Genomic DNA, 25,720 nt, shown 5'->3' with positions numbered 1-25,720 from the left:
TTGTTCTTCCATTGCTTTATCAGATCAAGCCCACTGTTTGAAATGGATAAAAGAGAATAATGAGCAGGATGTCTGGGTGAGAGATTCTTTTTCCTCTTGCATTACAAAAATAGTGACAATTTTTATACTCAAATATCTATGAAATGTTACTGATAAATAAAATTTCAGAATTTAACTCTGTAATTTTTGATGTTCAATCTTGCAGAGAAAAGAACTTTAGTTAAAGCAATACAGTGTTAAATAATTGTTTTAAGAGTTTGAATTTTAGAAAAGCTATCTCAGGTGAAGAGGCAGTTAGTAATGATAAAATTGACTAAATGTGAGGTTTATCTTGTCTTATGGGGGTAGTTTTCTTAGGAACAACACTCATTCTTTACTTCAAACCTGTAATATCTTCTTCTTCCTTTTCCTTATAAAATTTGAACAATTCAACACAGCACTTAGTGACAACTGGGACCTGACTTGAACCCGTAGTATTTTCAGGCTTTGCCTTTTCTCTGTGTGCTTTCATACGTCTTCCCCTCAGGGCCACTGAGCTTCTGCTTTCCTCTCAAACACATTGAATTTTTCCAAACTGAGACAGCCTATTCCCCTCACCAGGAGGTGTTGCCTTCCTCACAGCGAATGAGCTACTCCTTTCCTTCCACTCCACCTCATATCTCCATCAGTGTCTGTCACTGCCCCCTTTTCCCCCATCATAAGGAATCTCCTGGCTCTCTCATAGCTCTCCTACAGCCAATCATTAAAGTGAACATATATTATGGATATTTATGTAGTAAAAACAGGACTAGACACAGAAGATCAAAACTTGGGGTTTAAAACCCTGCTTTAAACATCAGACCAAGTCGATCATTAAAGTGAATATATATTATGGATATTTATGTAGTAAAAACAGGACTAGACACAGCAGATTAAAACTTGGGGTTTAAAACCCTGCGTTAAACATCACACTAAGTCATTTCAGTTCTTTGAGCGTCAGCTCAGCCTGTGGATTTCATAACTGTCCCTGCACTCTTTTCAGCCGAAGTTTATTGGCTAAAGTTTTCAACTTCTCGTGTACAGAAACCAAGTCTCAATTTCAAACAGCGATTTTACTCAGTAACTATCTGCTAAATAAAATAGAATGCTGGATGAGAAGCAAAAAGCTGACTGATCAGTCTAATGGGATAACTGGGGAAAATGATGGTAATGTTTAGTTATTTTATTTTACTCTTATTGACAAGGGATAGGTAAGGAGTTGGTCAGGGACTACCCTGTCCCTTCCCTTTATTTTAGCCAATGATTAGGAGTTCCTTCTCCTATCACCAAGTTTTAAGGCTCTTTCTTTGTAAAACTAAGGAGAGGTAGAATATAGTAGCTCATAGCAAAGAAAAAGGCTGAAGATTAACTACTAATTCACAATTCACTTGACAAGCTTCTGATCAAATTCACAAAGTCTTGCCAGGTAAATACTAAATCATACCACTTTATTTCAAAGAGGATAAAAAATACTTCAATTTCTTGACAACAACCTAAGCCTTTTCAGTAGTTCGACAAGTGGCATTAGGTGTTTTAGCTCATCACTATAGCTTCACGTTTTATCATGTGTTCATACTGATGAGATTATCCATTTCAAAGAAGACAAAAAATAAGCTTACCTCCATCCTTCTTAGCAAATCACATCGGTTATTCAATTATGTGTTCTTTGCTTGTGGGTACCTGAAATAATGAGAAGGAATAGAAAAAGAAAATTAAATATAACTCAACAGCATTTTGTGGAAGGCAAATATTTACAATTTTAATTGATGACAGACACACACTTCATAATACTATTAGCATGCAACTCCAGCTGCAAAAACTGAACAGCAATATGCCTAAGCTGGTTAGCAGCAAAAAAGTAAACCAATCACATCGACAAAAAGCCACCATAAACAAAAAAACTGTATTTAAAAGATTAACAGTTTTGGCATTCATCCCTACCATCAAGTCTTTTGCTTTCTTTTTTTCCATCAAAATTTAGCTTACGTTTGAAGTTAGCAAGAGTTGCATTACTATTATTGTTAATTTTAGTTCTGTTTATTGCCTTGAGGGTTATATAATGTCAAATAATTTTGGTGCCTCTAGTTAATGTTAATTAGTTGTTTTAATAGCCTATAGACCTATTTGTTATATTTTTGAAGGTTTACTTTTTTAACTATCAGGAACTTAATAACTGAGAATATTTAACATTACTGTTGCATAGGCAAAATTACAGAGTTACTATTAGTGTTACCTGTTTAACGTTTAGTCATCCTTTGAGTCCTGCGACATATTTCCTTAATAATCATCAGCCATCAAGTCTGATAGTCTCAAAAGAAATATCAGCCCTCTAAACTGCCTTCAAGGGCGGTGATATTTAGCACTGAAAATTACAAATAAAGTTTTTGAGGTTGAATAGCAACAACTGGCCAATGACACTGATGATTTGTTTGTCAAAACAAATTGTTATAAACTACGCAAATGAAGTCCACGCACTCCTTTGAGTGAAAACAATAAAGTGAATCTACGCAATGCTTACATGTTGGATGGGATATTTAATGTGCGGGGAAACTCAAAGGTTGAAGAACTAGGCATTTAGACAGTGGTAAGTGGTAATCTTACCTCTTTATACTCCATTACTCTTTCTCACGAGAGACATGCTAATGCAAACAAGTCAATCAGAATTTGTGTTTAGCAAGATAAAGCTTAGAGGATAGTTTAAAATCCATTTATTGTTCTAAATCCATTTTTTTCCATTAACATGTTATACATTAGTGTTTACTAACCATGATTCATGTAACAGTTTAGTTTGTTAACTTTTAAATTATTTAACAACCATAAGTTATTAATACATTTTTAAGTATTACACAAATATCTTAAAACAGACTTGGGTTCATTTTTGTAATTTTTAAATAGAAAACATTTTAGGCATCTCTTGAAGAAGAAATAAAGCAGGCATTTAAAGCTAGAAAACAAGTAATTCCAAATTTAGTTTTTACAAAAGTTTTCAGCTTTATTGACAAATTATGGCAAACATATTTGACAAATTGTGGTTTCCTATTTAGAGAAGCTTACACATGGAACTTTATATGTGTTTTTTTTTTACTTTTTTAACAAATACAGGTTAAAACACTGAACAAATTCAGTTAGCTACATACATACAGTAGCTGCTTGTTTTCAACCCCATTAAAACAGCATTTAAAATTAAATTTACAAACTTAATATCGAACATCTTTGTCTAACTAACAGATATTAAAAGACAGGTTAAAACATCTTATCTACAACTTTATTATCAGCTAGTTCAAAAATCATATTACAGTCTTTTAGCAACCCTAAACAAAGTTTCTGCTAGTTGGTTGAGACTCAAAATCTGTTAACAGATTCATGCTTTTCCTCAAAAAAAAAAAAAAGAAAAGAAAAAAAGATTACACACAACAATGAAAAACAACCAAGAGAATATCATCCTACTGAAAGGTTTATAGACTATGCTTGCTAATGTCTTTTTCAGTCTGTTTTGTAAAATAATACTAGTGTCAATGTCACGCCAACAGTATAGAGGGAAATACAAGAAATATATGGGAGTAATCATGAGCAGTTATCCCTAGAATAGAAACAAACAAACAAACAAAAAAAAAGGACTATTACTTGTGTTGTTGCTGTTTATGTGGAGACCACAGGCTATGAATTGTCTTTGAGGTGAGGTCACAGGTGGGAAGGACCTTCAATATCTACCATAGGGGTGTTCCCTGTATCCCCCTCTGGCTAACCTCGGCGGTGGTGCCTTCAAGCTAGAGCGGATTGTGGCCCATTCTTCTGGTGCTATGAAAAAGAGAAAGTAACACACATGACTTCACAGTTACCAAAAATAGTCATTTAAGACACAATAGTTGACCAAGAAAAAGAAAACAAAAGATCTCAACACCGAACGCTAAAGCCTATTTTTTTCCACATCGTGAGACCATCAAAAAAGTGTGTGTATATAAATGTGTACTGTGTATTTATTATGTGTTAGATTTAAATGCCAAGAAATAGAAAGAGAAGTATCAATGTAAACCCCTGCCCATAAAATTTTTTACACAGAATTCTTAAAAATAAATAAATAAATAAATAAATCGGATATAGGAAACCAGTAGTCCTTAGCCCTTGAATAACTTGAGAATCTCCTGGAAATATTAAACAATCAAAATAAAAGATAACTAACACCTGTTCTCTGTCCCCCAAATCTACTGATTAGAAAACTCTATGGGCTGGGACCTACGGTTTGGTATTTTTCAGATACTCCCCAGATGATAGTTATATGGTCCAGGGTTGAGATCCATTGTGCTAAATTGTATAGAGAAAGTGAGAGACAAGCAGAATATAGAGTAGAAAAAACCTTAAGCAGCAAAATCAGTAAACAAAACAAAACACAAAGATATCAGTTTTTCCAAGTAAACAACTCAGTAAATAAAGAAGTATTAGTACACCAGGAAAACTCCATTTACCTGCTAATTTTGGCTAGGTTCCAAAACATTGAGGGTAGTAGAAATCTATTATTCCAAAAAAGCAAGAAACAAGCAACCAAGCTTTTGAGTACTGTGGAAAATAGCTATTGTAAAATCTGTGTCCCCAGAAAAGAAATGCAATTCTTCTTTAAAAGAACTCAGTGTTGGCTTTATGGTGACACTTCATGTGATTCCAGCAACTAGGTTATTTTGATCTCTCAATCAGAATTTGGTTCCTCATCAAGAGCAGATTTCATGCATGGGTGTGTAAAAGGAGGCGCGCGCAAAGGAAAGAAGGTTATTAGAGATGCATAGATATTGACAACTGATATATAAAATAATGAAAATATTAACTGGGAAATAATTGCAGATTGAGGGCAACTCATGTAGGGCATTTGCCCCTAGATAGTTCATCTGATCATAAGAATTAGTTGAGAAAGATTACTAGAAAAGCATAAAAAATTTCAATTGTACTGATTATAATATAGAGCAAATGGAAACAATCTACAATGTAGAAAAATGATCAAAAGTTTATCATTGCTGGGAAAAATGGCACTTAAGTGGACAAATATTCGTTTTTTGAGAATATTCTCACCAGGGCATTATTATTACAACTGATACCTGATAATAAATAAAAAATTATATCTCTTTCACTATTTAGTATTTTATAGGATATAAAATAGGAGTAAGAAAGAAATGAATATAACAAATGCTGCCATTGCTCAAAATACAGGTTTACTTGGATCAGAGGTTGGCATACTCTGGCCTGTGGACCATATTTGGCCAGCTGATTGTTTTATAAATAGTTTTACTGGAACACAAGCATGCTATTTACATATTATCTATTGCTGCTTTCACGATACAAAGGAAAAGTTGAGTAACTGTGATAGAGATTATACTGCTTGAAAAGCCTAAAATATTTATACTCTGGGCTTTTACAGAAAAGGTTTACAGATCCCTGCTCTAGACCATGTTGTTTTTGGTGGGAAAATGCAGATGTTGGTCTTTCTGATGTAATCTTTTGAGGGCAGGAATTTATCCCCAAACCATTTGACTTTATCAACATAAAAATGAAAAGAATTCCATGTATTTGCTTGATTGGAACTAAATAAAACTGTTTTTGGTGTACTCAAAGGGAAAACACATTCAGTGTGTGCAAGCTTGAAAGTACCTTCTTAGCCTTATGTAAAATGAATATTTACACCATGTTTATGAGATAATCCAGGCTATGTCATTGTTTTTGTCCTCTGATGGTAAAATGTATACTAATTTATTATGGTGTTTAACAAAAAGAATGTACTACTTTTTGCTCCAGTTATTCCAGAATGTCAGAAATCCCTGGGTTTCACTCTACAGGATTTAAGAGCTGAGATAATAGAGGCTTCAAGTTTTCCCAGGAAATAGAAGTCCGAGGTCCTTTTTTAGATTCTGAATGTTCCTGAAAAACAGCCAAACAATCATGAGCGGAGTGACAGAATACTTGTCACATACACTCCCGGATTTTTTCAGAATTTTAAATTGACATAAACCTAGGGACTTTCTACAGAGGACATAAGTGTTTAATAACTACTCATCAACTTGGCTTCAGTTGACTTTTTCTAAATCTCTGGGGCAGTTAATTGATGAGCTAAAACTCTTCATTTCCTAAATGTTAGCCAACATTAGACTGGGGACTGTAGCTATTCACTGTTGTTTCCCCAGTGCCTGGGAGAAATTCAATGCCTAGTTAGGGCTGAATGCAGTGAACAGTTACATGAAAGAAAGGATGGATGAATGAACAAGGGAACTATACAGAAAGTTCCAGTGATAATTCAAAAAACAGAAACAGTTGAGCTAAAGAAATTTAACATTTATTTTAAAAACTCTTTAATTAGAAATCTTATATATTTGCTATAGAGTTAAAAATCAGACTTCTTACTCAAAAGGGTTAGTTATCTAAGTATCAAAAATATTTCACTGTTGAATTCAATGAAATAATCATAGTAGGATCTCATTATTAAAAAGTACAAAAATATCATATTTCATGGCACAAAAATGTGCTCTTTTATAACGCTCTGCTTCTACGTGAATTAATACTATGCTCTTTCCTCCTTGCTCAAGTCTAAGAAAACGGAAATCATTGTTAGTTCATGATACTTGTACCTGGAAAAGTAAATCGCCAGCCAAAGTGATTTCCTATCCAAGCAAAAGTAAGTTTCTAATTTTCCAAGATTCCATACCATTAGCAGAGGAAATTAAGGACTTATTTCACTTAATTCAGACCTTGCTTCCATTGTTTACATGTTCTTGGTAATAATAGCAAACAGAGATCAGGAAAAGTATTATTTTTATTTGTGTCCATCTTTATCTTTCCTAATATCAGAATGTTTATGTATAGTTACACATTTACAATTGCCACATGATAATTGCACACCAGTTTTTCTTAGTGAAAATATGTTCTTTGGATTGTGATTGGAGAGTACTGAACCAATGAATGTTTTTCCAGTGCCACCATATAGTGTGTCATTGAACTTTATATGGTTGGCCAAGCCCCTCATTGCTCACCAGCGATATTTAGGCCTCTGGATTTCTTTACTGCAAGTACCACATATAGAAGGGATTCTAACCTGAGTCCCATGGAACCTTGAACATGGAAGAGACCCAAACATAGGGAGAGACAAATCGTGACTGGGCTCCTCATGATGGAGTTTCTCTGAAATTTGAAGTTATAAAGACCCACGAATGAACTTAGAATTTATCTGTCCTCTTGGGTCTCTTAGTAGACAAGTAGATTCTAAATATTTTAAGCCTTCCTGCGAATTTTAGAGTCCTGTTTTTTTCTAGTCCCATGGTGTGGTCTAAGATGTCATTTAAAAAACTCATTGCATCCAGTAAAATTTAGAAATTTCTTTATCATTTAGGGAAATGATAAAAGAAGTATCTCTCAATATCAGGATCACTGTCACATGAGAAGCACTGTCTAGGCTATGAATTAATCTAATAACAAATTCCTCCTCCAAAAAGATACCAAATAACTATATGCCAAATTTAAATTATGGAATGGGTTACATAATTGTGAATCTGAAAATAGCAAATCAGGATATGAGAAACAGAAGTTAAGTGACTTGATCCAATTGCCACCCTTTTTTGGCTTCCAATTCAGGCTTTAAAGTATCATATATTATAAGAAATATGAGATAAATTTATATTTATTATATGAATAATAAAGCATCACTAAATACATTTTTTATTTATTGAAGATCTCCTATATGCCAGTTACTATACTATGTACTGCATATAAGGACAGTTTAAGGGGCCCATAAAAGACAGAGGAAAAAACTAACCTGAAATTTCATAGATTATAACACAATTTTAATTGATGTTTTAAGAAAATGCTGGGGAAAGCACAGGGAAGGGAGGTCTAACTGTCATCATTCGGTTGAACTTGCATTGAACTCTAACATTTAATCATCTCAAAGAAGAGATTTTCTGAGGAAATATACTTAGGAAGAACACAGGTGCTGTTTAACTTATCTAAGAGAATTCACTTTCTTTAAAGACTTTCCTGTGTTAATTATTTTGTATTATCTGGCCTTGTTTCTAAACTGGACTCTAAGATTTATGAAAGGAGAAATCGTCTACAGTGGTAGACACTGAATAAGAACAAATAAGAATATTTGTAAGCTGCATAAAAATAAATGGTGCTACTAAATAAAAAAGGAGTTTCAAACCAATTATGCAAAATAAGTAAAATAGAAATTTTCAGAAAGGCATTGTTAGCAATTAGGTTGTCATGTTGCATGTATACAGTATATGTCAATATTTCTTTCAAAAGTTCTATCTATTTTTTTATTAACTTTAGCTGCTATTTTGCCCAGCGAGTCAGGTTTTACAGACTGCCTAGAGTGCATCTCTATTTCATGGTAGTCAGCGTCACTGAGGAACATTTGACTTTGATAAAAGAATGTAAATTACCTAGGTAACTCTTGTGCATTAAATATTATTCTGACTTCAAAAGTTTCTGTATCTCAAATACTGTGCGAAATGAAGCCTATTAAGTGCCATGCATTTGTCAATGTGTTCTTATTTCTGCAGTGGGACCAGGTACCTTGGGGAGCATTCACAGTGGGAAAGAAAAATCTGGATGATTTTTAAAGTTGCAAAACTGTGTTCTTTGATAGTTCCAGAGATACTGAGGTAGTTGGGAAAAACATGAAGCATAGGAACGAGGGGTCAATTCAGGAAAAGTTGACATTATTTAAGTATCTGGAAAGCAAACTTTTAATGTTTATCTTTCAGGAAGTAGTTTTAAAATGCCACCTGAGAGGAAATTAATTTTAGAGATCAGTTCAGAAAGGATAAAGGAGATCATGGACCTTACTGAGTGCAGTCATGATACTCTTATTTTGCTATCTTAGATAGCTATTTGTCTGTATATCTGAAATATGGAAAAGAATCTAAAAAAAGCTTGTTAAACCCACAGCAAGACGAAGGAAGCTCATGCTATTTATTTTTGGTACACTGTAAATCAATATGCAAAAATCACAACTAAAGTAGGAAACCCAAGTTAGTCTCTACCATTACAAACCGCTAGTGTTTTTGCTTTGCAAATCATATAATGGCATTACGACATGGTTGATTAAAATTCATCTGGCTTTCAGCCACTCAGTTTGTTCATCTCAGCTAAGTTTCTGATGCTTCTAAGGAGTATTATTCTATTTGAAGGCACCTTACAAATATATATTTATGGGTCGCTTTGAGGCTATTTAGTCCCAAAGAATATGTTAGGTTAGATGTTTTGCTATTGTTGCAACTCACTATTATGATAGCATCCATTTTATTTACTTAATGTTTAAACACCTATCGTATTTTTAAAAACTCTATCACAACTTTGAAGGGCCTATCACAGTGTAGGTGTTTTGTATATATTATTAGCAAATATCACAATTTTCCTACAAGGTAGCTGTTGACACTACCTTCTTTTTAAAGATGAGGAAACTGTGACTCCAAAAGTTTAGTTGTTGGGAAGATACAGAATTTTTGTCTCTAAACGTCTCACCATCTATCCACCTACACTTTCTCTTTTTCCTCTTTTTTCCCCCTGTAAAACAAGACTTAATTTATTTTACTTCCCTTGAATTATACAATTAGTATTAATTATATAATAATTAGTGCTGATTCCAACAAAAATTAATTAGCCAAAAAAATGAGATTTACTGTAGTTTTAATTTTGTTAGCAAGAATGTGGGCCGCTTCAACTGAATTTGTGAAGGTGCAAATCCAAAGTGGAATGCAGAGTTCTCTGCACTGCTCTGAGCATTTTAAAATATTAATGGAAATTTGCAACTCAATGGCTCAACCATTTCAACTGTAAAACATGTATTCCCACTATTTGTAATTATATAGTTTATTATTTTAAGATGCAGAGGGTAACAGAAGAGGGAGAAATATGGGTGCCCAGCATCTCTTTTCACAGATGAACACGGTGCATTATGTTCCAAGAAAAAGGGTTGCTAACTTTGAGTTCACCATTGTTTATCCTCTCAGAAATTTCAATCAGCTTCTGGGAAGCATTTACAACTTTTATCACTCTTTCAAATTTTTAATTAGATGTCCTCTGTTAGAAAAAATGTATTGGCCGGGCGCGGTGGCTCACGCCTGTAATCCCAGCACTTTGGGAGGCCGAGGCTGGTGGATCACGAGGTCAGGAGATCGAGACCATCCTGGCTAAAACGGTGAAACCCCGTCTCTACTAAAAATACAAAAAATTAGCCGGGCGTGGTGGCGGGCACCTGTAGTCCCAGCTACTCGGGAGGCTGAGGCAGAAGAATGGCATGAACCCAGGAGGTGGAGCTTGCAGTGAGCCGAGATTGTGCCACTGCACTCCAGCCTGGGTGACAGAGTGAGACTCCGTTTCAAAAAAAAAAATAAATAAATAAAAGAAGAAGAAAAAATGTATCACTTGGGATAATCCATTTAGAGAGTAACAAAGGACTTAGCCTTTCTATGAACTCCATTCTCAAGCCTAAAATCTTACCATGCACATGGCAGGCACTCAGTAATCATTTACTGAATAAATTAATTATATTTAAATATTTTGCATCTTCCTTTCAGACCCATAGGCTTCCCTCAGATGGATTCCTTCACTTTTGAACGGTAGTTCCCAGAGTCTTACAGATGATCTGCCTTTGCATTACTGTTCTGCCTTTTTCTTGTTGAAAGATTCCTTTCTGCAATCTTAAAACCATTTTTTTAACTTTTCTGTATTTTTATATTATTGTGCTTAATATCTCCAGTTTACTTTATGTATATACCTAATTTCCATATTATAACCTGGTTTCACAATTTTATCTTCTGTGCCTAAGCTTAGTTGGTTTGAATCACTGCTATATTCTAATCGTGAACTCAAGGAAGGTTAAAAAAAATTCCTGACAAACTTCAGGCTGTGCCAAGAACAATATTCCAGGTAGCTTTGCATGTAATGCGTAATTTTCACCAGCTTCTGTTTTCCCAGGTGAGGCCACTGTGATTTGCAATATTAGAAAGAATCCCCATAATTCAAACTCCTTGGTGGTAGTGGTGGTGTTTTCAAATTGCCTGTTCAGTTCTAGTCCCTGTCCTATACATTATAGTATTTAATAAGTTGACTCAGTCTGTACCATTTTATTTCTAATTATCATCCATTAATAATTGAAAATCATATATGTCATTAAAATTTAAACATATTTTATTCTCGACTCTGCTGTATAGTATCCTGCAGCTGTAGAATGATACAGGCCAGTGGTTCTTAATATTTTTAAATAAGTGTGTGTCTATCTTATTGCTATGGAGTTAATAACTCATTCAAATAAAAAGGAGATGAAGAAGCTAGCTAGAGAAAGGATTTTCAAAATGGAAGATACAGAAAAAATGGTGAATGATAATTTGGCACAATGTAGAAGATTATCTGACTAAAGTCTAAAACATACTCTCATTATTGTCAAATAAAATGCTGAATCATTCAAAAGACTGCGGAATTCAGCTAGAGGCTTTTTGAAATGCACATAAGGAGTTTATAATATGAGGAATAACAGAAGGGAGAATAAAAATGGTGATATAAAGTAATATGGTATAGTTCTCTTCTCAAAGAATTCCAATACTCCCTTTAACTCAGTGAAGAAGGTAGGCTTGGTGACAGAGCTTCATAGACAGAGAATAAATTTGTAGTTACCTGATTGTCTTACTCCCCCTACATTCTTCATTTTTCTACCTAAGAACAGAAATGAGCCAAAGTTATAGCAATTAGAGAAAATCAGGTTTTCACCTCTACAAATGTTAATCTTTCCGTATGACCTACTCTAAGTGCCTGTGTTTATACCACAGTGTGCCTTTCCCTGCTTTTCCAGGTTGATAAATGGTTCCCACCACTTGTGAAAGATCTTAGATAGTCTTTGTCCCTGGTTACTGGGAGGTAAGCTCTAAATCCTAAAATTTCCCAAGTGATTGGAGTGTCTTTGTTATTCATGGTGAGCCCCTTCAACCACACCTTATAGTTTATACTAAGGAGATGATTCAAGATGGCAGTGGTCATGCCGGGAAGACTAACCATAATATTAGAGAGTTTGGGCTTTGGCCTATGTGATATCAGCCCAACCTGAGGAGTGGAGAAGGCTGGATATTGATATGATTTAATCTAACATGTCTATACAAGGAAACCATAATAAAATGTCTGGACACTGAGACTCCTGTGAGCTTCCCTGGTTAGCAATACTTTTATCTATTATTACATAGTGACATGCCAGGAGGATAATGTGACCCAGCAGCTGTCAGAACCTTCATATTTGGGATCCTCTCAGATTTGCTCTTGCCATATGTATCTCTCTCTTTGACTGGTTTTGATTTGTACGCTTTTGCTATGATAAAACTATAATTGTAAGTATAGCACTTTCCTTGGTCCTTTGAGTTGTTCTGAAAAATTATTAAACTTGATAAGACAGTGGGAACCCCTGAATTTGTAGCCAGCTGGTCAGAAGTGAGAATAGCCTGGAGTCCCCCAAACTTGTGAGTGCTGTATGAAGTAGAATTTTGTGGAAATTTTGTGGAAAACTGTGCCCTTAGTTTGTGAAGTTTGGCCTATCTATGGGCATCCCCTTTGTCTCTTTGCTTGATCTCTCCAATCTTCTCAGAAGTGTAAATCTTAGCTCTTGGCCCATGATTGAACCTATCTGTGCCAGAAGTTCTGGATACCAAAAGCCTCTTGAGTTATTTGCCTATTACCTGCTGCTACACTCTCCTGAGCATGAGGGAGCTTCTCCTGGGATCTTCCTGGACAGTCGCAAACTTCAGAGAGACTGATCTAACTATTTTAGCTGTTGTCTTTGTTCGTTTATTTTCTGGCATCTCTTGTTACCCATCGAACTAAAGGTTTGATAAGGTACCAGTACGGTTAAGTCATTTGTTCAAACAAGAAGACACCGATTGTGAGTCATATATACGTGTATATATACAGATATACATAGATACATATATATTTGCAATGTTGGGAAGAATCCCTATAATTCAAACTCCTTGGTGATGGTGATAGTTTTTTAAAATGCCTCTTCTGTTTTAGTCCAGAGCATTTATCAATATTCTAGTGCAAAATACTTAGCAAATATGCCATCATTCAATAAATTATGGTGCTTGATAAATCAAGTGTAGCCCATTTATTTTAGACCAACATATTTTGTCTTTTTTTCTTTTATCCATGCTCTCTTTTAATAAGCACAAAAATCTCCCAAATTCTGGAAATTCTGTAAAGATTCCCTAAGGTGGCATATCCCTGGATATACATTTTTTCTTAGCTGGCATACTTCCATGTGGGCAAAATTTTTTCCCCATGTTCATATTTTGTATTCTGTACTTTATGCTTTATAAACAATTCATTTTTTTCCTATATTCTAAATATAAAACTATATCCTATTGAATATACTTTCTTGTACATGATCTGTTCATCCCAAGAGTTCGACAATAAGTCACTCAACTCTCCCCTCCCTCTTAGCCAAAATGATTGTGCCATTAACTCAGCAGAAAAGAAAGTGATTACAAAAATAAAAAACACCTTTCCTATGGCTTGTTTTATTGTTTCAACAAAAGAGTTGTTAAACACATGTGGACTATAATTTTTTGTTGACTCTATCTGTTGGGTAAACTTTTTTAAAAAGTCAAGGTTGAGATTTAACTGTTCAACACACAATTGTTCAAAAAGGTAGTTACTTATGTTTATTACTACTTAAACTTACAGTTTTTATAAAGTGGACTTAAAATATCAGGTTCTCTAACACAATGTTTGATTACAAAATACCCAGTGTTATAAAAGGAGCCTGCATATAAGTTATGTATCACCTTCGAAAATGCAAATGACTGGCACAGTTTGGCCATTCGTCTTTTCAGTAGTCATAAGAAGCAGATACTGATAGGAAAAAATAAAAGGGCTTCAAGTACAATTTGGTCTTATTACTGTAAGAGAAATTATAAAGATAATTATCAAAAAATGGATATCACCAATTAAGATCATAGGATCCTTCGAATGTGCCCCAACGCATGTGGCTATCTAAAACTTATTCTCAACCTTAGCTTACAATGGAACCACCCATGAAGCTTTTAAATAATTCTGATGGCTATTTCTCATCTCCAAAGGTTATGATGGATCCAGTCTGGGGTGGAAACTGAAAGTTCGTATTTTTTTCAAAGCTCAACAGGTGATCCTAAAATGTGTAATCACGGTTAATAATCTCTGAAACACTCAAAAGCAGATTTCATTCTCACCTAAAACTTGGATTCAAGAGTGCATTATTCAAAACAAAATCGAAACTGTAAATACTTTGAACCTAAAATAAGCAATACAAGCATTGATGTAGTGGTGCACTGCTCTTTTCACGGTTTCCTGCCTAGGCAGCATGCTCTGCACTTATTACCAAGGCTAATTGGATTAGATATCAATCTAATGGCAACCCCTGAAATAGCAAAAAGAGAAAGCTAATTTTTAAATTAATTTCACAAATGAATTTTAAAATACTTTAGAAGCATTAGTTTACTAGGCCTTCTTCCTTTTAATTACAAATAAAGTTTAAAAATCTATATGAAAAGTAAAGCACAGTCATATTTTCCCCATAACCTATTATGTAACAACTTTAATACAATAAATGTCAGAAAAAATAATTTGCATATATTATTTTTAAATGACTGATAAATTATTGCCAATATTAAGAAATCTCATTTACATTTGTAAGTCAATTTTCCCAAATTTATATTCTATTTACTATTAAAAATAGACAGTCTTTGTTCTTGAATTAAATGGCTGCCACAACTGCCAGTTAACCTCATTTTCCTTTGCTGTTCTCACAGGTTAATCAATGCAGGCCTTACTTTCACACAGGGAAAATAATCATTCCAGCTCCTCAACACAAAATGAATACGCTTGTGTATTCAAGTCCACAATGGACTTGAAGTGAGGCACTCAAATGCCCTAGAATCTGGCACAAAATTTCTTTCTGCTTTCATTCATTTCAAGATAGTGTATTAATATTATCCTCCTTGCTTCTACACAGCTGTCATCTAAAATGCCACTAAAGAGTGCATGCATAATTAGCTCTTTAGTTCATACATTAAATATATTTTAATAAACAGCTCTTTTCTCAGAGAAGAGAATATTGCTGTCCATTCTTAGCTATCAGTCTCAGAGAGAACTTAGTATTTCTTATGTGAAGCATTGCTTAGCCAAGCTAATGTAGGCACTGTATTTAAAAGGCAGCCTTAGTGAATTATAAGCCATTCTGACTCATCTGAAACAATTATAGTGATTCTGATAAATTAATAAATATTTTTAAAATGCAGAAACGGATTTGGAATTCCTGTAAGTCAAATATTCATGCTCCAAAAACAAATTCAAGTGATCAGAAATGTAATATTTAAATGTGAATAGCAGCCAATTGAAAATTAATTAAATATTTAATAAATACCAATGCATTAAACATTAATATTTATAATAAACAAGATAATTATATGTTAATAAAATTCATTTATAATTTTAATATTTAAATGTTATATTTACATTATAATGAGCAAGATAGTTTAATATTTAATATTAAATTATCTGCAAAGATCCTGAATAATTTCACTGTGATAAAACCTAAAATAATACATTATTTTCTCAAAGTTAACATATTTATTATTTCAGTGATAAAATATAGGCCCCAAGGAGACAAATACAATTTCAGTTTTCATACACAAAACATAATGTATGAAGATTTAGAATGAAGTGTCCCACTGAAAGACTGAATTTTTATTTCTGCTGGCTTATTTCAAATCATTTCTAGAGGAAGTCTAAATGAGAAGCTCCATCTCTGAGTCTTAGGAATGCAGAACCCTGTCATTTGGGAGAGCATTCCTTCTTCCTCTCCCAGTGCCTTCACCTGCCCCCACAGTTCTTCCTGCCAATGTGAGCTGCAGAGGAAGGTGCCTGGGACAGCTGACTCTGAGACTCCTCACATAACTCTCCAAGTCTAGGGGGTTGCCAGGAAACTAAAAATTGAGGCTATTAGTTTTGTAAAAATACAGACATTCCATTGGAATTTACTATCAGTGCCCATGATACAACCACAATGTAACACAGAGGAGTTACTGATTCAGAATGAAAGTGAACGAATAACTGGAGATATGAGATTTATATTTTGGAATAACTATTATTGATTTAAAAGATTGTGTACCATTGATTAAAGATAAGTTATAAATAGATAATAGTTAATATGTAAAGTATGGACAATTAATAAAAATAATCAATTGATATTTGACTTGTGTGGGTCCTCAAATCACTGCTCATCATCTGTGTTTACACTTTATCATCTGCCTATTTGGATATTTTATTATAAGCAACTTATCACCAACTACCTAATACCTAATATCCTACTACATAGTATCTAATACCACAATCTGAGTGCACAGAATGCATATTAATTTAATTGGGCTGCAAGGTTATGGTGCTGAGCTCTTACTATTCCTTGTCTTCCAGCACTTTGTCCTTGCTCTATTGCCTGTACAGGATATGAGAGCAAGAAGATTCTCAAAATTCAAATCTCATGACCATATGAATCTATAGCAAGTACTTTAGTTTTTGGTTGTGCAAAAAGAGGAATGAAATTTAGTTAGTAAAATTGGTAAATACAAGTTATTAGGTAAAAATCGCTGCCTAATTAATATCTTCCTTATTCTGTTCAGACAGTCAAATCCCTTTCTACATTTTCCTTATTACTTTATTATGAAGAATTTATTGACTACTTTCTATGTGCAGAAAATTTCTTGTTGGTAAGTGGTAATTTGGCCCAGAATGAAATTTAGTGCTTATGGGCAGTCAGTTCTCCTAAAGTAAAATGCATCACTTCTCTCTAGACTTTGCTACAGCAGGAGAACCAGACTACAAAGAAAGTACAATATAAGACTCGGGATTATAGAGGTGAGCCCTGGCCCTCCAGACCGTAGCCCTTGCATCTCCATTAAAAGGCTTGAGAAGCAAGAGTTTGTATTTACACACTTTTTCCAATAGCATTACGTGGTATTGACATTTCAAAATGTAAATAATTCTGAAATAGAAATCTCATCTCTTATCATCAACGATCCTGCCAGATATCATCAAATTTATCCTTTCCATTGATCTCAGTGCATGTAATTCTGTGAAGCTCATGGGCATGATTTTCCTCAAATTGATGTATCAAGTGTGAAAAATGATTGTATTTTGCAAGTAAAAGTTCGATTTTTCAAAAAATGACTACTTACAAATAATAATATGCCTTCTCATCAGACCATAAGCTTCAAGAGATTGTTCACTACATCTCCAAGACTGAGATCAATGGCTTCCATGTGTCAGCCATTAAGTAAATACTTGTTAAATGAGTAATGTTCTCTGAACTTGTATAAAATTATTACTTAAAATGGTTTAAAATCTGGTGCAATCTTTTATATGTAGTTGTAAGTTTCTCAACACTAAATAGCAGAAACCAAGAAGGGACAATGTCCACCCTGTACATCATCATATTCTGAGACCAGCGATACCTATATGCAAATTCTCAATGAATTAAAGGCCCAGTTTGTGTCTTATTCATTGATCATCCTATGTAACCAATTGTACAAGGCATGTGGCCTCATTCCTATATGATTAAGAATGTGCTTGGAACAATAGAAATATATTTATTGTTGTGTTGAACTCAAAGAGTGCTGCAGGGCCAGGTGTGGATGCTCTAAAATGCTAGGCAATCTTACACCTCAGCCTGGCTGGCCCCCTGGTGTGGCTTTGGAGACAGCCTGGGATTTGGATGCTAGTGTTTTTATTACATACCATCTAATGCCTTTGACCCCTTCCTTCCAATGAGTGGAAATTATATAAGGAACAAAATTATAGCTGTACTTCCTATGGCAGCTTACCAACTGAGCCAGAACTGTGCAGACTTGTTCATCAATTATATTTCTGTGAAATAATTTCTGAAATTATGTTAATTTGTTTTGGAAAATAGTTCTATCTCCTATAACAGCAAAATATTAGGTTAATTTGATTAGTGCTAGAGAAACTTAGATTTGGGAGAGAGTAAGCCTGGTGCTCATTTTGGATTAATTATTTACTTCTTTTTTCCTGAAAAATAGTATAAAAGATCTCCTTCCCCTTAAAATAGTGAAATAGCAAGTGATAGCATTTTGAGAAATCCAAATTTAGGAAGGATGATTTAGGATTTAGGAAGGAAGCTGAACGCCTTTCCTTTAAACAAACTCAGCTTTAAAGTACCACATACTGTTCTTTTTACCAAGTCTACTGAACCCTGCTCCCACCTCCTGACAAAACAAACCAACCAACCAACCCCCAAATAATCAGACACACTTGAATTCACATTCTTGTTCTGTCACTGGCAAATTGTTGAACTGAGGCAAGGTACTTAATGCTCTGAGTCTTAGTTTCTCACCTGAAAAATGCAGATGACAATACAAGTGTGCATCCCAAAGTCTTATCTGTTTCCCATCCTTCTCTAGAGGATTCTAATGGAGGTTAGAGTATACAAATAGATAGATGTATAATTTCTATAAGGATGACTTCTGCAATTGCTAATCCTCATTATAAAATGCTTAGTACAGAGCCATAATAGGTACTCCATGTGTGGTAGCAGCAATTAATAGTATTCCAACCACCGATGAGAATATAAGAACAGAAGCTGAGCTTCATAGTCATACTCTTACATTGACTTCACCTTTGTTGCTCGGTTTCCTCATAAAAATGGAGATAAAAATACTTAATATTTCAGTTTACTTTAAAGAAATAAATACAAAATATCTGTAACTAATCAGCCCATGGTTAGCAATAATTGTGGTGGTGGCTTATTTTTCTCCTCCTATTTCTGGGCTTGGCCTTGTGTTAGTCAGTTTATGACTGGTCTTAAGGAAGATACTCTTCTTCCTTTCCTCTCGACATCAGGACGTGCCCTTCGCCATCCTGATGCAGCATCATATGAAGCCTCAAACACAGCAACAACCATTGTTTCCTTTTCTCTTCCCCACAGAGAGGAATAAAGTGAACATGGTATTATTTAATTTATTTATTTTTGTTAGAGACCAGGTCTCACCATGTTGCCTAGGCTGGAGTGCAGTGGCTATTTGCAGGCATGATCATTGCACAATTATGGCTTCAAACTTTTGGGCTGAGGCAATCCTCCTGTCTCAGCCTCTGGAGTAGCTAGGACTACAGTCATGCACCAATGCCAAGCAGCCTTGGTATTATTTTAATAAAAATTCAAGACTATAAATATTTAAATTAGTATCATTTTTCAAGGTGGTCAGCTAGTGATGCCGTATATGTATTTTATTTTATTTTATTATTTATTTATTTATTTATTTATTTATTTATTTATTTATTTTTTGAGACTGAGTCTCGCTCTGTTGCCAGGCTGGAGTGCGGTGGCACAATCTTGGCTCACTGCAACCTCCAACTCCCTGGTTCAAGCTATTCTCTTGCCTCAGCCTCCCGAGTAGCTGAGATTACAGGCATGTGCCACAATGCCCAGCTAATTTGTTTTGTATTTTTGGTAGAGACGGGGTTTCACCATGTTAGCCACAATGGTCTCACTCTCCTGATCTCGTGATCTGCCCACCTCAGCCTCTCAAAGTGCCAGGATTACAGGGGTGAGCCACCGTGCCGGGCCACATATGTATTTTAAAGAATCGCAAACTGTCTCAAAAATGATGTATTGTATTGATATATCATAGAAATTCAATAGATCTTAATGGAGTATAATTATGATTAATCTTAAGTGGTATTTTAATTAAGGAATATATTTTTTAAATAAATTAATTTTATAGACTGACATCCTTATTGACTATCAATTTTTATGAGCCAAGCATCATTTGGCTATGAATTCTAGAAAAATAACTTGAGAGTTATTTTATAATAACAATTTCTGCCCTGAAAGTTTGTAAATATTTTAAATGTATGTTACTCTGATGATCTTTGGACACCAGAAAAGACACAATATTGTTGCCAAATCAATGAGTCAGACAATGAACACAGTGAAACATACAAGACGCTATTCAGAATGATCACTGTTGCTGTTGAAAATGATTTATGATTGTGATTAATTGCTTTTAAAATTTTGATCAAAATTGATCTGTCTAATTTTCTGGTACTAGGTGTGTAAGTCAAAGCTCACCCTGGAATTATATGAATCAATTTAGTCTAGACTTCTGGAAAAACTAGGGGGAGAAAGATGGAAATAATTTTCGAGTTGTCAGTGACTGATGGATGCTCCGATTTCACAGTTTTAGTAAAGAAAAGGTCTTACCGTAGCTGTCATAGGCATCCTCACTTACTCCATGACCGTAGTCATAGTATTCAGGCACACTGCAACAAATTTAGACAGCAATCAATGTTACTATAACCAGGAAATTCAACCCAGAAACTCATATGGAATTTGAAGGCAAAATGTGTGCTGAGGTAATATTCCAGGAACTTCAAGGCATAAAACACAATCCTAAATAAATCTTCAGTAAGAAAAACACAGGTTATTGACAAGGAGTGCTATGATTTTTTTTAATGCCACCTCAGTATTTCTTTCTCTCTATCCACCAATTTGATAAATCAAATTTTCCCTAAAACACAAGTATAACACTTCAAAATCTGTCCAGAAGAGAGTTATAAAAGGCCTATTTCCAAGAAAAAGTGCTCTCTAAGATGACAATCTGGCCAATCATGTATAGCTTTTAATGCTGTTATCTTAAGAAATATGCATCATGTTTTCACTTTGAAACGCTAAACTATATTTATAATCCCCTTTATCCCTTTCACATCATGTCTGTGCACTCCCCAAATATATAAGCTATTTTGTTTCACTCGATATTTTGCTAGATGCTTCCCTATTTCAATAACTGGTCAAAGGTGTTCTTCCTCCATTTCTTACTCAGAGGAAACTCTCTCTGACTCACTCTGCTACGCCTTTACAATTGTCCTCACTGTTTCCTGCTGCATCCACTTCCCCCTTTCAGGCATAATGCCTACTAGCATGCCAAAGTCTTACGTGTTTCTTATCCATAAAAAGCTCTCCTTCATCCATCCTTCTAGCAGCTATCCCATTTCTTGAAAAGAAGTGACCTACTCACTCTTTTCACTGACTCTTCTCCATAGGCATTTGAAGACACTCAATCAGGCTGTCGTTCCACTGCTCCACTGAAACAGCTCTTGACAAGATCTTAACATTTTCACATTCAATAGTCAAGACTTAGTGTTCATTTTACTTTAGCACCATTTAATACAGTTGATTATTTCATGATTCTGCAAATATTTCACTTGCTTCAGAGATCTCCTCTTTCATGGGTCTTCAAGTATACTTCATTTCTTCATTTTTCCCTATGGTTACCTTCTCATTTTTCCAATCACTTATTCCTGGAGACCACCAGGGCTCAGTTGAATGTTTGCTTTTCTATTCATACTTACTCCCTAGGCAGTCTCATCTGGTCATAATGTTCTATCTAATGGCAAATTCACTTCAAATTGCAAAATATATCCAGAATCTGAACATGTCTAAATATATCCACAGCTATCACTGAGTTAAAGTTATTACCATCTCTCATTTAAATGAGTATGCTGTCCTCACTAAGTGGTTTCTAGGCCCTGATTGCTCTGTTTCTATTATCTATGTAGCAGTCAAAGTCATTCTTGTAGAAGTAAGTTAGATCATATTAGCTCTCTACTCAAAATTCATAAATAGCTTCCCATATTCTTTAGGAGAAAAATAAAAAATTCTTATTTTGCCTACACCATTTGTCCCCCCTTGTATTTCTCAGACCTCATGCTCTAACACTTTCTCCTTGCTCACTCGCCCTACTCAGGGGGCATGAGCTCCTAGATGTTCTCTGAACATTACAAACACATTACTGCCTCAGGGCTTTTTCACTTGCTGTTTCTCCTACCTGAAACAGGCTTTCTCTAAATGTCTAATTGTCCCTTTTCTCATTCTTTCAGAGCTCACTCAAATGTCACTTATGAGAGATTTCCCTGATCAATCTATTTAGACCAGGGCCCACCTACCTGGCTTTGCTCACCTTAGCATTCGTTGATCATCAACATACATATTATATAAACAAACACACAAACACCCATTTGCCTATTTATTTATTGGCTGTTCCCCTCTTCTAGAATATAAACTTCTGGGTATAGAAAATTGGTCTCTCATTTATTTCATTTATTCATTTGCTCTCGTTGTTCCAAGCAGATTTTCTAGAACAATGTTTGGCACATAAGAGCTGCTCAATGAATATTTATAGGACAATAGAATAAATTGCTCATAGGAAGCTCAGGCACCATTTAATTGAATAGCCTAATAAAACCACGTCACAATTTAAAAAAAATAACATGCAAAAGAGAAAATTAATTTAATTTAATTATTATTGGGCTAATTCATATATTTTTAATCTTACTGAGGGATCTATAAATATTGATGATACATTATATTTTCCTTCAAATAAACTTCTTGGTTTAAAGTTAGATGTCAATCATTTCCCCCCCATATAAATCTTAATTTATAAGTTATCTCAAGGTCAGTAATTCATTTTAAGTATATAAAAGTGTATCAAGACAATGGCTGAATATCAAAAACCAAATCGTATAAGGGCTGAGGGTCGGGGATAGATGCCAAAGGGTTAGAATGGAAGGAATGACAGAGGGGCCTAAAATTAGATGTTCTCTGAATGTGGTTATTATTATTCCACAAAGCAATCCCATAGGTCTCATTATTTTAAGTACTTTTGATTTTATTGATAGTAAAGAAAAAGAAGCAGAAAAGAAAAGAAAAGTCTATATATCAGAGATAAAAAGAGGGGCAGAGAGAACTTTTGTCATCCTTACCTTCCTTGGAGGCAATTTATAATGCATTAACTTCAACATAAGGGTAAAGAAGCTGAAAAAATGATTGCCTAGCTCAGCCCTCACTGCCCAACAGGTTTACATTCAAACTGTCTAAAAAATTATGGTAATGTGTTATCTCCATCCTTTGAATGACTTGACATTGTAGAAGGTTAATGGCATTGGCTGGAATCTGGATGCGTATCTCTTCTTTCACATACTTGACATGATAAAAATGATGCAACCCAAGTCAGAGTCCTCATATAGGTGTAGCAAATTCCTGAGAGTTGTTAAATTGATTCCTTAAACGATTAAGAGATGGACTTCATGAGAAAATAATTTAACAAGCAGCAGTCCCACTTGTAGCAGCATAGAGGAAAATGCTGGCATTGAGGGAAGCTTCTCCTTCCCTTGTCATCATCAATACATTTTCTTTTTTTTTCTTTTTTTTTTCTTTTATTATTATACTTTAGGTTTTAGGGTACATGTGCACAATGTGCAGGTTTGTTACATATGTATCCATGTGCCATGTTGATTTCCTGCACCCATTAACTCATCATTTAGCATTAGGTATATCTCCTAATGCTGTCCCTCCCCCCTCCCCTAACCCCACAACAGTCCCCAGAGTGTGATGTTCCCCTTCCTGTGTCCATGAGTTCTCATTGTTCAATTCCTACCTATGAGTGAGAACATGTGGTGTTTGGTTTCTTGTCCTTGCGATAGTTTACTGAGAATGATGTTTTCCAGTTTCATCCATGTCCCTACAAAGGACATGAATTCATCATTTTTTATGGCTGCATAGTATTCCATGGTGTATATGTGCCACATTTTCTTAATCCAGTCTATCGTTGTTGGACATTTGGGTTGGTTCCAAGTCTTTGCTATTGTGAATAGTGCCGCAATAAACATATGTGTGCCTGTGTCTTTATAGCAGCATGATTTATAGTCCTTTGGGTATATACCCAGTAATGGGATGGCTGGGTCAAATGGTATTTCTAGTTCTAGATCCCTGAGGAATCGCCACACTGACTTCCACAATGGTTGAACTAGTCTACAGTCCCACCAACAGTGTAAAAGTGTTCCTATTTCTCCACATCCTCTCCAGCACCTGTTGTTTCCTGACTTTTTAATGATGGCCGTTCTAACTGGTGTGAGATGGTATCTCACTGTGGTTTTGATTTGCATTTCTCTGATGGCCAGTGATGATGAGCATTTCTTCATGTGTTTTTTGGCTGCAAAAGTGTCTTCTTTTGAGAAGTGTCTGTTCATGTCCTTTGCCCACTTTTTGATGGGGTTTGTTTTTTTCTTGTAAATTTGTTTGAGTTCATTGTAGATTCTGGATATTAGCCCTTTGTCAGATGAGTAGGTTGCAAACATTTTCTCCCATTCTGTAGATTGCCTGTTCACTCTGATGGTAGTTTCTTTAGCTGTGCAGAAGCTCTTTAGTTTAATGAGATCCCATTTGTCAATTTTGGCTTTTGTTGCCATTGCTTTTGGTGTTTTAGACATGAAGTCCTTGCCCACACCTATGTCCTGAATGGTATTGCCTAGGTTTTCTTGTAGGATTTTAATGGTTTTAGGTCTAACATTTAAGTCTATCTATGACAAACCCACAGCCAATATCATACTGAATGGGCAAAAACTGGAAGCATTCCCTTTGAAAACTGGCACAAGACAGGGATGCCCTCTCTCACCACTCCTATTCAACATAGTGCTGGAAGTTCTGGCCAGAGCAATCAGGCAGGAGAAGGAAATAAAGGGTATTCAATTAGGAAAAGAGGAAGTCAAATTGTCTCTATTTGCAGATGACATGATTTTATATCTAGAAAACCCCATTGTCTCAGCCCAAAATCTCCTTAAGCTGATTAGCAACTTCAGCAAAGTCTCAGGATACAAAAGCAATGTACAAAAATCACAAGCATTCTTGTACACCAATCACAGATAAACAGAGAGCCAAATCATGAGTAAACTCCCATTCACAATTGCTTCAAAGAGAATAAAATACCTAGGAATCCAACTTACAAGGGATGTGAAGGACCTCTTCAAGGAGAACTACAAACCACTGCTCAATGAAATAAAAGAGGATACAAACAAATGGAAGAACATTCCATGCTCATGGGTTGGAAGAATCAATATCATGAAAATGGCCATACTGCCCAAGGTAATTTATAGATTCAATGCCATCCCCATCAAGCTACCAAAGACTTTCTTCACAGAAGTGGAAAAAACTACTTTAAAGTTCATATGGAACCAAAAAGAGCCCGCATCGCCAAGTCAATCCTAAGCCAAAAGAACAAAGCTGGAGGCATCATGCTACCTGACTTCAAACTCTACTACAAGGCTACAGTAACCAAAACAGCATGGTACTGGTACCACAACAGAGACATAGATCAATGGAACAGAACAGAGCCCTCAGAAATGATGCCGCGTAGCTACAACTATCTGATCTTTGACAAACCTGACAAAAACAAGAAATGGGGAAAGGATTCCCTATTTAATAAATGGTGCTGGGAAAACTGGCTAGCCATATGTAGAAAGCTGAAACTGGATCCCTTCCTTACACCTTATACAAAAATTAATTCAAGATGGATTAAAGACTCAAATGTTAGATCAATACATTTTCTGTGAGTAAGCCCCGATCATGTTCCCCAAAGTGTGCTATGTAGCACTATAACAGCATCGAGTGGCATTAATATGTTTCTCACTTTTTATTTTAATTGATTAAGATAAGAGAGAGAAAAAGAACAGCAGTGGGAGAGAATATGATAAAGAAGCACAGTTATTGTCTATCATAAGTGATACATACACAGCAAGAGGGAATTTTAACTTTCGGAACTCTAAACAAGGGAGAACAGAACATACTAAATATTTGTAA

At 35.0% G+C, this 25,720-nt stretch overlaps 1 protein-coding gene across 5 annotated transcripts in view; it reads right to left on the bottom strand.

The window, feature by feature from the left end:
* The window catches only part of KHDRBS2 (KH RNA binding domain containing, signal transduction associated 2), a 677,326-nt gene that overhangs the window by 43,968 nt on the left and 607,638 nt on the right, over nt 1–25,720 (bottom strand). For 3 of the 5 annotated variants that reach the window (XR_004029312.1, XR_004029313.1, XR_004029314.1), the window contains exons 8-11: nt 20,291–20,349; nt 11,671–11,709; nt 3,643–3,816; nt 1,638–1,698 (exon numbers count right to left, since the gene is read on the bottom strand). Coding sequence is in view for 1 of the 5 variants with exons in the window: in XM_030809415.1 (XP_030665275.1) it covers nt 3,719–3,816; nt 20,291–20,349 (157 nt within the window). In the remaining 4 variants the exon portion in view is untranslated. Of the gene's footprint in view, nt 1–1,637; nt 1,699–2,710; nt 3,817–11,670; nt 11,710–20,290; nt 20,350–25,720 lie in introns of those variants that run through there. The other 2 variants (XR_004029315.1, XM_030809415.1) reach the window with 2 other exon arrangements.

This window comes from Nomascus leucogenys, chromosome 3, assembly GCF_006542625.1.
Source record: "Nomascus leucogenys isolate Asia chromosome 3, Asia_NLE_v1, whole genome shotgun sequence".
NCBI classification, from domain to species: domain Eukaryota; kingdom Metazoa; phylum Chordata; class Mammalia; order Primates; family Hylobatidae; genus Nomascus; species Nomascus leucogenys.
The sequence above is the reverse complement of the archived record's forward strand: the minus strand, read 5'-3'. Positions and strand labels throughout refer to the sequence as shown.